The 16,263-nt window shown below is 40.1% G+C and overlaps 1 protein-coding gene across 1 annotated transcript in view; it reads right to left on the reverse strand.

Annotated features, from left to right (window-relative positions):
- The window catches only part of LOC139401652 (titin-like), a 178,632-nt gene that overhangs the window by 128,078 nt on the left and 34,291 nt on the right, over positions 1 to 16,263 (reverse strand). The window contains exons 42-54 of the mRNA XM_071145731.1: positions 5,183 to 5,461; positions 4,421 to 4,987; positions 3,917 to 4,198; positions 3,559 to 3,840; positions 3,174 to 3,455; positions 2,785 to 3,063; positions 2,398 to 2,685; positions 1,994 to 2,272; positions 1,610 to 1,891; positions 1,237 to 1,515; positions 869 to 1,147; positions 489 to 767; positions 95 to 382 (exon numbers count right to left, since the gene is read on the reverse strand). Of these exons, the coding sequence (XP_071001832.1) occupies positions 95 to 382; positions 489 to 767; positions 869 to 1,147; positions 1,237 to 1,515; positions 1,610 to 1,891; positions 1,994 to 2,272; positions 2,398 to 2,685; positions 2,785 to 3,063; positions 3,174 to 3,455; positions 3,559 to 3,840; positions 3,917 to 4,198; positions 4,421 to 4,987; positions 5,183 to 5,461 (3,945 nt within the window). The remainder of the gene's footprint in view (positions 1 to 94; positions 383 to 488; positions 768 to 868; positions 1,148 to 1,236; positions 1,516 to 1,609; positions 1,892 to 1,993; positions 2,273 to 2,397; positions 2,686 to 2,784; positions 3,064 to 3,173; positions 3,456 to 3,558; positions 3,841 to 3,916; positions 4,199 to 4,420; positions 4,988 to 5,182; positions 5,462 to 16,263) is intronic.

Raw genomic sequence — 16,263 nt, forward strand, 5'->3', positions numbered from 1 at the left:
AATGCATGTTTCAAGTTAAAAGTCAAAAAATTTCTGAAGCCAAAGAGAGCCAAAGATACAGAAATATAGAAGACAAAAAAATGGTTATCCAAACCTTTTACAATTAAGGCCCCAGAACACTGGTCCTTGCCTGCCTTATTAGTAGCAATGCAGGTATAACTACCACTGTCTGCACTGTCAAGACGACTTATTTCCAGAAAAGCTGTGTTTTCAAAGAATGTGCATTTGTGCTTTTCATCCGTCTTGATCTCTTTCTCATCTTTGTACCAGAGTACAGATATGGGCAGAGAACCAGACAAAAGGCACTCCAAGTGGGCAAATGATCCTTTGATACTCTCTGTTTTCTTCAGTTTCCTTGTGAAAGATGGTTTTATGATTTGATCTAGCATAGATTAAAAAAAAGAAAGTAATGAGAATGCTGTCAAAACAGGAATACCTGTAAAAAAAAAAGCTACAAAAATTATAAAAATATGTATAAATGAGCTGACCTAGAACAGAAACTGTAGCTTCACAGGTACTGCTTCCAACGTCATTAGAAACCTCAAAGTTGTAATCTCCACTGTCGCTTTTTTCTGTACGGAGAATGTTTAGTACAGAGCTCTTATCTGTGCTCTGTACTTTGTATCTATGACCTGATGTCAGCTCTCTTCCATCCTTCAGCCATTTGACTTTGAGAACCCTGGTTCCTGAGAACCGGCACTGAAGTGTAGCGGGATCCCCCATTGTAACACTGACAGATTTAGCCTGTTCAGTGATATTTGCTGGTTCTGTGATAAACATAACATTCAACAATGAGCTTTTAACATCAGAATATAAAATCCAAACACCAGTAGCAATTTGAAAAATGGCCTGATAAACATCAACCAACCTTTGACTACCAATAACGCAGAGCATTTCTGATTGCCAGCTTCATTTTTGGCCTGACAAGTATATTTCCCAGCATGTTTGGTTTGAATATTTGAAATACGCAGCAGTGCTGTCCTGTCTTCAAAGGACATCTGTGCATGCTCACCATCTTTGACCTCATGGTCATCCTTCAGCCATGACACAGTCATAGGTAGTGATCCTTTCAGAGTACACTGCATAGAAATCTCACTGCCAACTAGGGAATTCACATTCTCTATCTTTTTCACAAACGATGGCGGTTCTAAAGGTGGAAAAGCATACAACCTTTCAACTGAAAGTCTACAGAAATGAACAGATACATATATTTAAAATGAAGGTTTTCACACCAACCTTTCAGTGTCATCTCACAATCACAAGATGACTTCCCAACTTCATTTTCTACTGTACACTGATATTTTCCAGCATCTCCGGCTTCAATTGCCAGGATCTGGAGGGTAACTATGTCATCCTTTATGACTATCTTATGTCTTTTATCATTTCTGATCGCCTTTGTGTTTTTGTAAAATGATACGTTGAATGGAGCAGAGCCTGCAAGCTTTCCTTCCAGCATAATATCAGATCCTTTGATAACTTCTTTGGATTCAAAGGTCCTTGTAAATATTGGAGGTTCTAAAAGAAGATGGCAATCAAGTCAAAATACAATCAACAAAAATCTAAATTGATTAATCTCAAAAAAACTCAGTAAGCGGAATACTCAACACACCTTTAACTGTAACTGTGCTGCCGCTGTGGTCACTACCAGCATCACTTGATGCCACACAAACGTAATTTCCACTATCATCAACAGAGCAGTTGAAAAACTCCAATGAGGCAACTGAATTGGTGACAGCCATTTTGTATTTCTCCTTTTGTGTTATCTCAATCTCATTCTTGAACCACTTAAAACTGATCTCAGGGGTGCCAGTTGCTTTACACTCCAGCTTTACAGCACTTCCTTCCACTGCTAGTTTCGTAGACTCAAGCTTCACCACAAACATTGGAGGTTCTAAAAAAGAGTTTGACATTGATTATCAGTCAAGGAAACAAACATTGATGCAAGAACAGAAGAACAACAAATGCACATTAAGCAGGGTATATGTAAGGTCACCTTTCACAAACAAGACAGCAGTGCACGCCATCTTTCCAGCGTCATTGGCCACTTGGCATGTGTAGTTAGCTGAGTCACTGGGTTTTACTGAGTGAAGTTCCAAAAAACTTAAGGAGGTCTCCTTCTTGATAAAAAATGTGCCTCCACTTGATATCTCCTTGTCGTCTCTGAACCACTTGATCATAAGAGGAGCTGTTCCAGTGAAAGCACACTTCAAGACAACGGTAGATCCTGGTATGACATCTTGGTTGTCAGGTTTCAATGTGAAGACTGGAGGTTCTAAAATTCATTAAAAGGACAAAATATTTATTTTTCATCATCATATTACCCCAAGAAAACGCCATAGGCCTACTTCAATTAGAAGTAAAAACATAGGGCTAAAGAATTACTTAAACTGTATAAACCTTTGACATATAAGGTTCCACTGCTTTCTTCAGATCCAGCCGAATTTGTTGCCCGGCATGTGTACACTCCAGCATCAACCTTTTCCAATTTAGTAATTTTCAGTGCAGCTGAGTTGTCTTTGATTTCAGGTAAATATCTATCTCCGAACTTAATTTCTTTATCGTCTTTGAACCAAGACAGAGTCATAGGCTGGGATCCAGATACTTTGCAATCCATTGAAATATTGTTACCCATAATTCCATCAAGTCTTTTCAGAGACCTTGTAAAAGAGGGTGGTATGATACGATCTGTTTTGGAAAGAAAAAGTTAAGTCATACTGTACATTGCAAGTTAAAATATATGTCATGAAAACAAACTTTTAAAAGTAGAAAAGAAGAAAAGCTAACCCAGCACAGTAATAGAGCATGAGCACTGGTCCTTTCCAACACGGTTGGACACTTCCATTGTGTATTCGGAAGAGTCTACTTTTTCAGACGCAAGAATCTTTAAGATAGCAATATTATCTTTCAGAGTTATTTTATATTTTCGACTCCCTTTCATCTCCTTTCCATCCTGGAACCATTTCACTTTAAGTTCTGGGCTTCCAGCGATTTTGCATTCCAAGGTTGCAGATTCCCCTGAAGTCACATTGATGGATTCTGCTTTCTCTAAGATTCTAGCAGGTTCTATATTAAAGTAAAAATAATTAGATTGAGGTGTCACAAGAGTATAATGTGTTTATATGTAAAAATACATATATATGTGTAAATGTTTAATTTAAATGTTCAACTCTAACCTTGAACTGTTAGAGTGGCTTCACATTTGTTTTGTCCAGCCTCATTCTCTGCTTGGCAAGTGTACTTGCCACCATGGTTAATGGCAACAGTTGTTATTGACAAAATAGCAATGTTGTTCTCAAATGTCATTTTGATATTTGGATCATCATCTCTCAACATTTCAGTGTCCTTTATCCATTTGACGGAAATGGGGGGTGAGCCTTTCAATGTGCCCTGCAGTTTCACAGAATCTCCCAATGTTGCTGTAATGGTTTCAATCTTCTTTGCAAATGTTGGTGGTTCTATACAAAACATATTATAAAATCAATGAACCATGTTCTTTAGAAAACATACGGTATTTAGATAAATCAATTTGAGTTATTTTAATTTATCAACAATACTAACCTTTTAGTTTGGCCAGTGCCTTAGTGGTGATTTTACCAACATCATTAGCTATGCAGCACTGATAATCCCCAATGTCTGCACTTTCAAATGAGCAGAACTCCAAACGAGCAATGGACTCCTGAGAGACGATCTTGTACTTTTTATCTGTGGTGACGACTGGTTTCTTATTCTTCAACCAGGTGATTTCAAATGGAGCTGTTCCTTTAATTTCACATTCGAGCACGGCAGGAGTTCCCTTCACTGCCTCAACCATTTGCAATTCTTTTCGAAGGGAAGGGGGCTCTAAGAGTAGAGATCAGATTAAATTATACAACTATCTGTTCAATTTTTAAAATAATTGTAAAGAATGGTGACAAACCTTTTACAGATAACTCCGTGCTGCAGCTCTCACTACCAGCTTCGTTTGACACCTCACAAGTGTAGTTTCCGCTGTCTAACACGTTTACATCCATTATTTCCAAAGTTGCAAGACCAGCCTTGAAAGTGATTTTATATTTATCTCCATCACTGAGCTCCTTGTCATTCAAAAACCAGGAAGCTTTGAGTTCAGCTGATCCTTTGACTGTGCACTGCATCCGAGCAGCTATGCCCTGCTTCCACATTAGTTTTGGTTCCATTTTCTTAACAAAGGTAGGGGGCTCTGAAATAAGTTTTGGATTGCAAAACAGCAAATGTGTTGTCAAACAAGAATCAATAAAAAAGAGAAGATTTCAAGAAGGAGAAAATAAGAAGACATACAGAAGCTGCATAGCGTTAGTGGCTGTTTCAAAGAGGACTGTTTTTTTACAATTAGTTCCTAGTAAGCAGATCTGTAAGTGCACAAACGCTGTGTTAATACAGAAAATCTACTTAAAGACCTTACCTTGTACCGTCAATGTGGTAGGACAAGTTGCACTCCCAGCATCATTTGAAGCTGTACATACATATTTCCCTGAATCTTTCAGTTTTGCCTTTGTAATTTCAAGAACGACAACCTTGTCTTCAAAGGATTGTTTACAATCCATTGTTTGATGAAGCTTTTTGCCATCTTTCATCCAGGTGATGGAAACTCCAGTGTCCTCATCCACTTGACCTTCGAGCCGCAGTGTGTTACCAACGGCTGAAGACACCGAGACCTCAAAGGTCTTTATGAAACTGGGTTTGTTGATAACCCTCAACTCTGAACTGCATGTAGCAGTACCAACACTGTTCGATGCTTTGCAAAGGTATGTGCCCTGATCATTCAGCTGAAGATTTTTGATTTGTAGGGAATATTTGGTCTTGTCAGATGACATTTGATAGCTTCCCCCCGGAGAGATAGCAATGTTGTCTTTGTGCCAGACAATAGTCATAGGTGAAGAGCCAGTAACTACACACTGGAATGTTGCTTGTTTGCCCACGTATAAAGTCATGTGATCAGGCTTTGTACTAAATACTGGCGGGTACATCTCTATAAAAAAAGTAAATAAAGATGGAAAAAAGCAATAGGATATGAATACTTCATTTACTTTAAAAACCGGTACAATATACACATGTTGAGACAACAATTGCACATTAAAATGTGTTGTATTGTATTCAACTTTAAAAAAAAACAGCAATATACATACAGTTGTATAAATAATGTTAAGGGAAACAGAGGACTCACCAGTCACTGTCAGTTTGGCGGCACAGGTGTCACTGCCATGCTGGTTTGTAGCCTTGCAGGTGTATTCACCACTGTCGGCTTTGGTTGGGCTCAGGAGCTCCAATGAAGATGTCAGTTGCCGACTGAGAATGTGACAATTTGCACTCTCTTTGATCGAAGTGCCAGACTTGAACCATTTGAAGTTCACATTTGGTGCCTCTTCAATTTCACATTCAAACTTGGCTCCACTTCCAACATTGATCTCCAGGGGAACAATTTTGTACCTGAAAACAGGTGGCACTATAATGTGCACAAAAAGAAAAGTAAATTAGTACACAGGTAGATAATGATGCGAAAAATGACAAGTAGACAAATGGTATACAGAGCTGGAACAGGGATGGTGGAATGCTACAGTATGGTGGGATGCATTCCAGGAGTGACTGTGAAGAAATGGTGGAATGGTTAGAGGAGGAAGAAAGAAAGTGAATTCATGATAGAGGAAGGAGGAAAGTGACATCATGAAGAATGAAACCATGACACATTTGCCCCTGAAAGCATGCAAAAATATTTCAGTGCTCAGTGGAGAATGACCAAGAATGAAATGTTATAGTTCATGGGTGACGAAAATACCTGGGAATGATATAGACGAAATAAGCATGTGGGGAATGATATAGAGAAATACTAAGGTGAATTAGTAGTGGATTGAAAGTATAGTAAATTCATGCTGAAAATTCTATCAATAATTTTTTTTCTTTAGTAATTAATTTGATCTAAAAATAAATATGTATGAAATAAAGTATGAGTTTGCTATAAAATGTTATATTACATTATAAAAATGTAATGAATGATAGTTAGTTTATGTGTATGGTGAAGAGTAACAATAAAACTATCCCCATTATCCAACCTTTCGAGACAACTGTGAGTCTTGATGATGTTGTGGTCTTTCCAGCTTCATTCACAGCCTCAAAGACATATTCTCCTTCGTGCTTCTCCTTGATCATTTTCATGATTGTAAGTGTGTATGTGTCATGTTCTTTGGAACACTTGAACTCTTTGCCAGATTTAATTATTTGTCCATTGAAAAGCCAATTACCTTTTGTAACATACTTTACTGTCACAGTGTATGTAACCTTACAATGCTCCTCTGTGGTAATGTCCTCAAGGAAAGTTTCAATAATGGGATAATCGTTTACATTTCCTTGAGGTTTAGATTTTTTGACCTCTTCTGAAATAAATTCCTCCCTGTGTTCTTTTTGGATGAGTACATCTAAAGACTGTTCAGTTGGAATGGATGTCATGGGCATGTCAGTGGTGATATCAACCATACCTACATCTCTCTCATAACCTTTTACAGTCATAGTTCTAACCTCCTGTCTGGCCACCTGTACTGTCTGTCCAAACTCAGCATGTGATTCTGTAGTAACTTCCATTACTTGACCGCCCAAGTTGGATTGAGTTACTTTGGACTCTTGCACCACAATACGTTCCTCAGCTGTTGCTGTTTCATGTGTAGCCCGAGATTCTGTCTTTCGTTTAGCAGCCTGAGATTTAGGTGTTGTGAAATCAACTACACTTTCTGCTACTTTTACTGTCTCAACTACAGATGACAACATTTCTTTGGAGGATGCACTGCTAACCTTTAGTCTTTGGGGCTTGTCGATTTGCAGTGTGCCAGGTTGCTCAGATGTAAGAACATGCTGCTCGTGATAGATAATTGAGTAGAAAGCTGCCTGGAGTTCAGTCCTTAGATCTGCAGTCTTGGGGTACTGACCTTCAAAAGCAAGTGTTATTTCCATAGGGGCACCTGGTGTTGTGATAAGATAAGTGAACATCGCACGCCTAGGTTCCTTGAGTACCTTCACTTCCTGTACCTCAGTAGCCTCTAAACTTCCAACAACGTCTGCTAGTATAAGTGGCTGATCAAGAGCCACAGCAGACTGAAGTGCATCTTTCAACTGACGTCTGATGTCCAAACTTGTTGGTTTTGGAATCTGAATAACAAATGTGAGCTCCTTTGGAAGAGTTCGACTTTCTCCAGACTCTGAAACGAAAACAGCCATTTTGTGCTGAGTTTTAAGGCTAACTTTTGTTGACTCTGATTTGGTTATTTGCTGAGACATTTCCCCAATCAATATACGCTTTTCATCCATCATTATTGACTGTCTAACAGACTGTCCTTCCTGTATCTGGATGGCAAAATCTTGCTCTGTTGCTTTTAGAAGTACACTACTCTCAGTTGCGATCGCCTTCTCCTCTATTTGTATGGGCTCAGTAGGTACTTTAGGCTCTATTTCGGATTTGCAGGTAAATGTGTCAACAGCTGTCAAACTCTCAGTATGTCCCTCCTCTAACGCTTGACTATCTGCCACACTTGTAACTTGCATGATGTTCCAACGATCTTCTTTTTGGATTAATGCACGCTGCTGTTTGGCATCACTAGTAAATGGTGTTTCTTTGGATATCTGCATGGGCTTTGATGTGACCTGAAGAATGTTCTGTGGTCTGGGTTCTGTTCTAAGCTTTGACTGAACTCCTGTCACAGACACATCAAGATCTTTGGAATAATCTGCGCTAAGCCCCCTTTTTTCCTCTGAGGATGCTGCGTGTTTTCTGGCTTTCTCCTGCTTCTGTGTTGCTGTCTGTTGGGCTGGCTTTTCAATGGTAATAATTCCCTCTTTGGTTAAGGCACCTCCCGGATGAACTGACTGAAGATGTAATGGGGTAGGAGCTTGTTTTTGGGGCTGAATGGTCATTGTGTCTCTCTTGGCCTCAAACTCAGTCGTATCTTCACAAGTGACAGATATCCGTTCATCGTAGGTTACTGTATGTAAAAGAGTAGGGCTTTTCCTGGCACCTGCTTGTTCTACAGCTGGTTTCTCACAAGTAAATGGTTCCTCAGATGGTAGGATATCCTGATCTCTAATTATCTGCAAATGCAGTACCTGTTCACCTTCTACCTGAGAAAATAATGAGGTAGCACTTTCTAAACTCTTCACTTGTTTTGTGTGTTCAGCTTGTAACATCTGCTTTTCCTCAGCTGTCAGTGCAGATTTCATAATGTAATCTTTACGAAGGAGAGCCTTTTCTGCCTCTGGCCTCTGCATGGTAAATTTAGTCTCTTTTGATAAGGTTTGTTTTGTCTCAGAAACTGAGGCTAGGATTGGTTTGAGCGATTCTTTTGTCACTGAAGATTGTAGAGCAGAGTCAGAAGATGGCACGTCTGTGGTATGACCCTCAGGAATCATCTGTTTTTCAGTTGACATAGCGGAATACAATATCTTAATGCCTTCTTTGACTTTGTAACTTTTTTCCTCCTGTGGCTTGGGAATTTCTTGCGATCGTTCTTTTAAAATTGACAGTTGGGATTCAACAAGATGACTACTGACAAGATGTTTTGGCTCGGAGGTTGGCTTTACTTTATCTGTCTTCCTTTCACCTGACATCTCTGTGCTTACACTCGCCAAGGTGGTTATCTCCTCGGAAGTGGCAGACATTAATTGTGAACGCTTCTCTTTTGAAGACTGCAGCTCTATGACTACTGGGCTTTGGATACGGTCACAGTGCTGCTCTGTGAGCTGTGGGCTATCCTGAACAGCAGATGTATGAAAGGGAGCCGTACGGTGTTGTTTCGTAGAAACTGCTGAAACTTCAGGTGGACGAGTGACACCCACAGACACTCTCTCTTGTACCTCATGTGACTGCAGAACTGCAGCCTGGTGGGTGACCCTTTCTCTTTGGACTGTAGCTGCTGACATTTCCAACTCTCTAAGGGTTTGTACTTGCTCACTGGAAACAACCTGGCTGTCCTCGGTGCCAATGGTGTACACCATCTGATGTCCTGCTTGATCTCTGGCCCTGGTCTCTCCGGGAAGGTTGACCTCGTACAAGCGGGACTCTGTAGCTTGTTCAGCAGTCATGGATACTTTATAACCTTTTTGAACAACCATGGGTTCCTTACGCTGAGATACAGAGATAGGCTCTTTGAAAACAATTAGGTCAGCACTACAAGAGGCCTCCCCAGATGGGTTGGAAGCCTTACATGTATAGAGACCACTGTCCTGCTGTTGAATGCCCTTCATGTTGATGAAGCCAGAGCCATCTGGGTTGTTCACTATAATGCAGTACTTACCAGGCTGAATTTGACGAGCACTTTTATACCACTGTACATCTGGTATTGGATCACCAGTTACTTTATATTTAAAGTAAGCCTCACCTCCCTCTTGGCATTTTATAGGTTTGATTTGGCTAGTGAAATTTGGAGGTTGGACAGTGGCTTTGAACATTTTTTCCACCCATTGCTCAGCTGTAGTTGAAGCTCTTTTACTTACCTCCAGGTAAGTAGTACAGGTTGTCTGGCCAAATCTATTGCTAGCTGTACAAGTGTACTCGCCTTTATACTCTGTTTTTACCTCAGATATTATTAAGGTATACTCATCTTTTTCTTGAACCAATTTGTAAATTGATGAAGAAGTAATGACTCTCCCATTATGAAACCACTGAACAGTAGGCTTTGGAAGGCCAGATACTGTGATAGTAAATCTTGCTGACTCCCCAACATTGACAGCTGCTGGTGAGAGTTGGGTCAAAAATATAGGCTTTTCTTTTTTATCCTCTAAAGTACTAGAATAGTATTTAGACTCTGGCTGGAGTTCAAGTGTTTTGGATGTTTGAGGTAACTGAAGGCCAGTGGTGTAGGATTCTTGTTCTTCTTCCACTGTCGTCACAGTCGACCTAGAATATTCTGTGTAAAAAATAATTTGTAAGATTGAGATAAAATGTCCATTAAAGACAGGGTTATGTTGGTCAACTGTGTGTCCGCTGCAAAAGCTTAAAGGTTGACATAAACATTAGTTTACATAAAAAAACACCATACAATAAATACATCAGTATATAACTATTTTATTTATACATAAATAAACACTGTTAGAGACAAAGTGAAGTGATTTCTGTACAAACAAATCATGAATTTCAATTACTCCCATTTCCAAATGAATACTCTGTCATACTTTTTTGAGATCAGTCAAATTGGTAAATCTTTTATAAGCCCAAATATACAGTATTCGTTAAGAATACAATTGCCTCAAACATACAGTGAAACATATATTTACAGCACATATAATGTATATAATGAACATATCCTTTTTAAAAATGTAATTTTACAGCCAACCCCAAAGGCCTTATTTTGAATGGATGTACTTTGCCACTGTAGACATAATGAAAAAATAAACTCTACAGTAGTACATTCAATATTAGATTAAAATTGTGTTAGATATTGCATTTTTTTGTGTACAATATATATATTTTTTAAATCATTAACCAAAATAAATAAAATATTATCAGAAACTCATTCACAAAGAAAATGTTTAAATTCTGCACTTATTGATGATGCTGTACTTATTGTACAGCATCATGTTAAGATGGAACTATCATGGTTGCATTGATAATTGATAATTTTACATGCACTTCTTAAAGCTGGAACCCTTAATGGTGAAACTGCCACATGCGTTTGGGATATTACAACAACAACGTTACTGAAAACAACGCCCACTGTTTTTCCTGACATCATTGCACGCGCGATAGAACAGCAGAATATGAACCGTAATTATTATTTTTACCACACTGCTTTACGCACCTCACCTCAATTTCGGCAACAAAATAAAAACTATAACAAAGGTGCTGGGGCGGACAGTCATGCTGTTTACCGTAATGTAAATTCCAACTTCAACACTACACACTGGGAATTGGATCCCCAGTTCTCCATTGAGCATGCTTTTTCGTTCAGGAGTACGCTTGATCTGGGTCCGAGAAATCCCCAGTGATCAATTAGATAAGCCCCAGAGTATTTTTGTATTTGTTATATTATGTATGACTATATATTCAATTATATGATTAATTTGAAATATTAAAACATTGGACATTTTGGGCCTAACACGAATGTCTTGATAACAATGTTTTGCTTACACATGGGTGGTAAGTATTCATACACGTTGTCACGTTAAATAAAAGTATAAGCATTAACTTTTGTTTTACTATTTTGAAAAGCAAACATTCAACATTCAAACATACCCAACATGATTATATAACATTTATAATTACTCATGTGTGACGTAATTACACACTATACACAATAAATAAGATCTACACCTAATTTCAGAAAACCTTTTGCGTGTATCTCAAAATAATGAACAAAAGCTACTTTTCGAACATACAATTGCTTAATTGAGTTCAACATCCACATGAAAACAAATTACATGAAGAGATTAGAACACTTTCAACAAAGCAGTTGTTTCAGTATATCCAGATTTATTTTGGATGAGACACTTGTACTCTCCAGCATCATTTTTAGTGACATTTGTTATGATCAAATTAAAATGTCCAGATGCTTTCTCTTGGATCATGTACCTAGTTTCTTTCACAGGATCCCCGTCTTTGTACCATTCAGCAGTGGGATGAGGTTTACCATTAACTAAACACTGGAGGACCACTGGAGTTCCTACTGCTGCAGTGACGTTTGTCAAAGGAACAATGCATTTTGGTGGAGTTTCAGTCATTTGAAACTGGAAACTACACAATTCCGATGACTTTCCTTTGAATTCTATTTTATCATCTTTGGCGGGCTCTGCGAAAACATCAAAATTTATACTGACATATTTCTCTCCCTGCTCGCTCATCTCATTGTCTGTCATGGCTACGAGTCTAACAGCCTTTTGTGATTCATCAGCTTCCTGCTCAAATTCAAATTCCAGCTCTATTTCTGATGCCTGCTCACCGTCAAACTCATTCCCAACAACCAAGTCAAACTTTTGAGGCTGAACTTTAGCACTACCAAGAGACACAGCTGTCAATTCTCTTCCTCTTGTTTTCCCTATAAAGCTTTTAGGATTCAACACAAGAAGAGATGCCCTGCAAAGAGTTTCCCCAACCACATTGATGGCCCTGCAGGTGTATATTCCACTATCATGAGCGTTGGCTTTCCTGATCTTTAGGAAATGATTGTCTCCATCAGATGAGTACAAGTATTTCTTGTTATCGTGAGGGATCTTTTTGTTACCTTTAAACCATGATACTATGGGAGAGGGAATTCCCATCAGAGAACACTCAAACATTACAGTTGTATTTTCGGGGGTTTCCATATCACAAATTGGGTTGATGAAGCGTGGTGGCATTTCTGTAACCTCAAAAGCTATTTTCAAATCATCCCTTTCTTGCGTTACAAAGTCAACTCCACTCTCCTCGTACATACTCGGGAGAACATCGAGTGATATTATCATACTTTTATTGTCAGCGGTGTATTCAGGGACGGTAATTATCTTCACCTGTCTCTCAAACTCTTTAACCTCATTTTCATCCAGCTCCACCTCTAATAGAATCTCCTGAGGTGAGCAAGACCTTGATGAGTCATCATCTTCCTCAACATCAAACTCCATCACATGCTGGTGGGTGACTGCTGGTGGTGGGGGCATATATCTGGCCTCGTTGGATATAACTACAACTAGTGCAACGCTTTTTGCCTCTCCTACATAGTTAACAGCTTCGCAAATATATTCACCTTGATCAGCTTTCGTAATGTTTTGAATAAAAAGTGTGATATTGTCACCATCTCTATCCATTGTAATCCTTTCTTCTGCAACAAGCTGGGTTTTGTTTCTAAACCACTTCACTTCAGGTGAAGGCAACCCAAATACCTCAGCGTAAAACGATAACGAATCTTGTTCAAAAACTCTCCTTTTGGTGAGAGGTTTGAGGAAAGCCGGAGGGATTCCCTGGACTTTTTCCTGTAGTCCTCCAAGGCCAAGGGCACGCTCTGAGAGGAATATTCCTTCCTCTAAGCTAAATGCAGGTGGAGTTGTCTCAATGCCCTCATCATCAGGTGACCTCAAGAACTTAGCAGGAGAAAATAACCTCTCACTGAAGTCAGTAGATGTTCTTTTATGTTCAAGAGGAGAGAAGGCATACTCATTGGGGGTCATATAACCTGCTGGAGTTTCAGTTTCAGGAGTGTGGAAAGATTCGGGAGATTTCGGGAGCTGCGAAATTTCAGTTGAAGAAGCTGGCGTATAGAACCGCTCAATTTCTGTTAATTCCTCACTAAATGTGCTACCACACTCAATGGACATCTCCGACTCTGGTGATAGGGGTCTGCCCCACTCAGTTGGTGGGTTGTAGTAGTCATAAACAGTACTGAAGGTCACTGCCTCCTCTTCAAGTGAGGTCAAACCTGTAGCACCTTGACTGTCAGCCGTACTTAGATAAGCACTGTCTGGTTTAGCCTCTGCTTGCTGTTGTGAACCTTGTGCAGCAAGATCATCTGTAAAACCATCTTCTTTGAACTTAATACTCACTGATTTTGAAACCTCTGAAGGCTCACCACTCTCAGCATCAGCATGTTCCTCGTTTTCCTCTGCAGTTTTTTCACTAACAATTTCACTACGTGCCCCACTAACACTGACAAATGCGCTACCCTTTGAGCGTTCAAAGATAGACATATTTTCATTCATATGAGTCATGTCCTCACGATCAGAAGACTCAGTGTCCAATCTCTGAACTTCTGGAGCAGCAAATGAGCCAGAGAATCTTTTTGGCTTTACAACCTCATTACCGACTGACGCTGAAACATCATCTGGGATCTCCGACACTGGGACTTTCTCACAAGGAAGGAAGCTACTGCCAGTACTAACACATGCACTTTCACTGTCCTTTTTCATACTTTCATCTATCACACCAGGTCCTATACTTTCTGGAGAAGGGCTAGTCCTTACTGCCTTAACTGCCTCAGGTCTGACCAGTTTTGGTGACTCCTGCACCTCTACTACACTTGAGAGGGGAACAAAGTGTTTTAGGTCACCATGGGTGTCAATTATGCCAGCTTCCTCAACAGTTTCTCCTGAAATCATACAGATTTCCTTGTCTCCCTCCTGAGTAGTAGACATGGTCTGGCCATGCTCAGGGGCACTTTTTGGAGAGACTGTCTTCGCTTTGGTCGAAATTTGTGTATTACTACCTTCTAGTAAGACAACCTCTGGTCCACTTTTGGGGGAAATTGACCTTTCTCTCGAAATGTGTGTATAACTACCTTCTACTAATATAGTGTCTTGTTTGGCCTGCAGTGGAGTTCCTTCCACAACATTAGTTACCAATGACATATCATCCTGTTCAGGATGGATGGATACTTCTGGGATATCCTCAGGGAAATATGACTCTGTGGACTTTTTCACTTCATGAACAGTGGTATCTGACAATGCAGGTGCCTCTGACAACACAGGTGTCTCAAAGGCCTGCATAATATGTGACGTTTCGACTACTGCAGCAGATGATTGCCGACCACACCCAGTAACAGTAGGTGCTTCTTTTGAAACACTTTGCTTTGGTTTAGTTACTTTTGGAACAGTCTTTTTAAGGCTGTGAGAACCTAAAGTTCTGTCCAAAGTCAGCATCAATGCCTGGTCAGTAATATCACCAGGATCACTCAGAGGGGACTGCCTCAAATCTTCTGAATTTCCAGATAGTATATATTGTTCCCATTCACCAGCCATGGCTGCTTCTACCTCAGAAGATCCAGCAATAGCAACAGCTGGTTGGAAGTACACATCAGAACTGCTTTCAACCTTACTGGTTTGGCCTTCTGAAGAGCTTATGTTCTCAGATTGACTGACTACCTTAGCGGCATCACTCGGATCATAGGAGAATGTGAATTTGTGTTTCATAGGATGGGAACTGCCATCATCCTCAGACATCTCTGTGTCTTTTTCAATCATTTCGAATGGGACTGGTGTTGGAGCAGTGATCCTGATCTCGACATTAGAAGTAGAATATTGTGAGTCTGAAGCACGAGGTCTGTACAAGACAGCCTGAGGCACCTGTAGAAAGGATTTCTCATCCGTTTCAACGTCTATGTATGATTCAAGTTCCTCGTCCATCATTTGGTCAACATCTTCTTCACTCATTTCATAATCTGTTGTCACTTTCACTTTACGCGAGGCCACCGGCGATGGTGATTTTGTTAATTGCTCACTCTCAGTAACTTCGAGTGTGGCAGAGGAGGTTGCCTTTCCAAATGTATTAGTGATAACACAACTAAATGTCCCCTCATGGTATATAGTCGGATAGTAGATGGTTAAGGTGGTTTCATTCAATTTGATGAGAACATCAAAGTCTGGGTTTTGACTGATTGGATGGTCATCTTTGAGCCAAGTGACAGTTGGTTGAGGGTCTCCCCGGAAACGACATTTAAAGTCTGTCATCTCTCCCCTCTTTACTTTCATGGATGAGATTTCTCTCACAAAGATAGGTAGTGATGTTTTCGGTGAAGTCTTATCAAATTCCTTTGTCCTCTGATGCATGTCCATTTGGTGAAGGTCATCTTTTGATAGCATTTCTCTGTGTTCTTCTTTCCTCTCTGTGGTCCTCATAGACACTTTTTCTTTTTCATCAGGTCTTAAGTCGGATTCCCAATTGGAAAGCCCTTCTGCACCAACTTCGGCTTGAGAACCATGCTGACCAATGTGATGTTCTCTCAAAGGTGAACGGCCTCTTCTAGGTGAGGCTTCTCTACCAGGTGAGGCTTCTTTCACAGGTGATCGAAATCTGCCAAGTGAGCGTTCTCTGCCAGGGGAGGGCTCTCTACCAGGTGAGGGTTCTCTCCCTGGTGAGGACCCTCTAACTGGTGAGGACCCTCTCACCGGTGAGTGAAACCCAAGTGACATTTGATGAAACTTCTCTATATGATGAGAAACAGGTTCATAAGAAGGACCGTCATTGGCATCATCTCCACTGGCATAAGTTCTCTGACGATGGTGTTGTGAAAGTTCAGCCATAGCCCAATCCTCTTGAGAGACAAGCTCACCAATTCGATGTTGTCTCATAGGTGAGGATTCTTTTACAGGAGAGCGCTCTTTAATTGAAGAGCGTTCTTTCACAGGCAAGCGTTCTCTCACAGGTGAGGACCCAAATGACATTGTATGAGACTTCTCATTCTGATAAGAGGCTGGTTCAAAAAAGGAACTTTCATGCTGACCAATGTGATGTTGTCTCATAGGGGAGGGTTCTCTCACAGGTGAGCGTTCTTTCACAGGTTCAATAGAATGACCTGCATCGGGTCCACT

The sequence above is a fragment of the Oncorhynchus clarkii genome, chromosome 3 (genome assembly GCF_045791955.1).
Source record: "Oncorhynchus clarkii lewisi isolate Uvic-CL-2024 chromosome 3, UVic_Ocla_1.0, whole genome shotgun sequence".
Classification (NCBI taxonomy): Eukaryota; Metazoa; Chordata; class Actinopteri; order Salmoniformes; family Salmonidae; genus Oncorhynchus; species Oncorhynchus clarkii.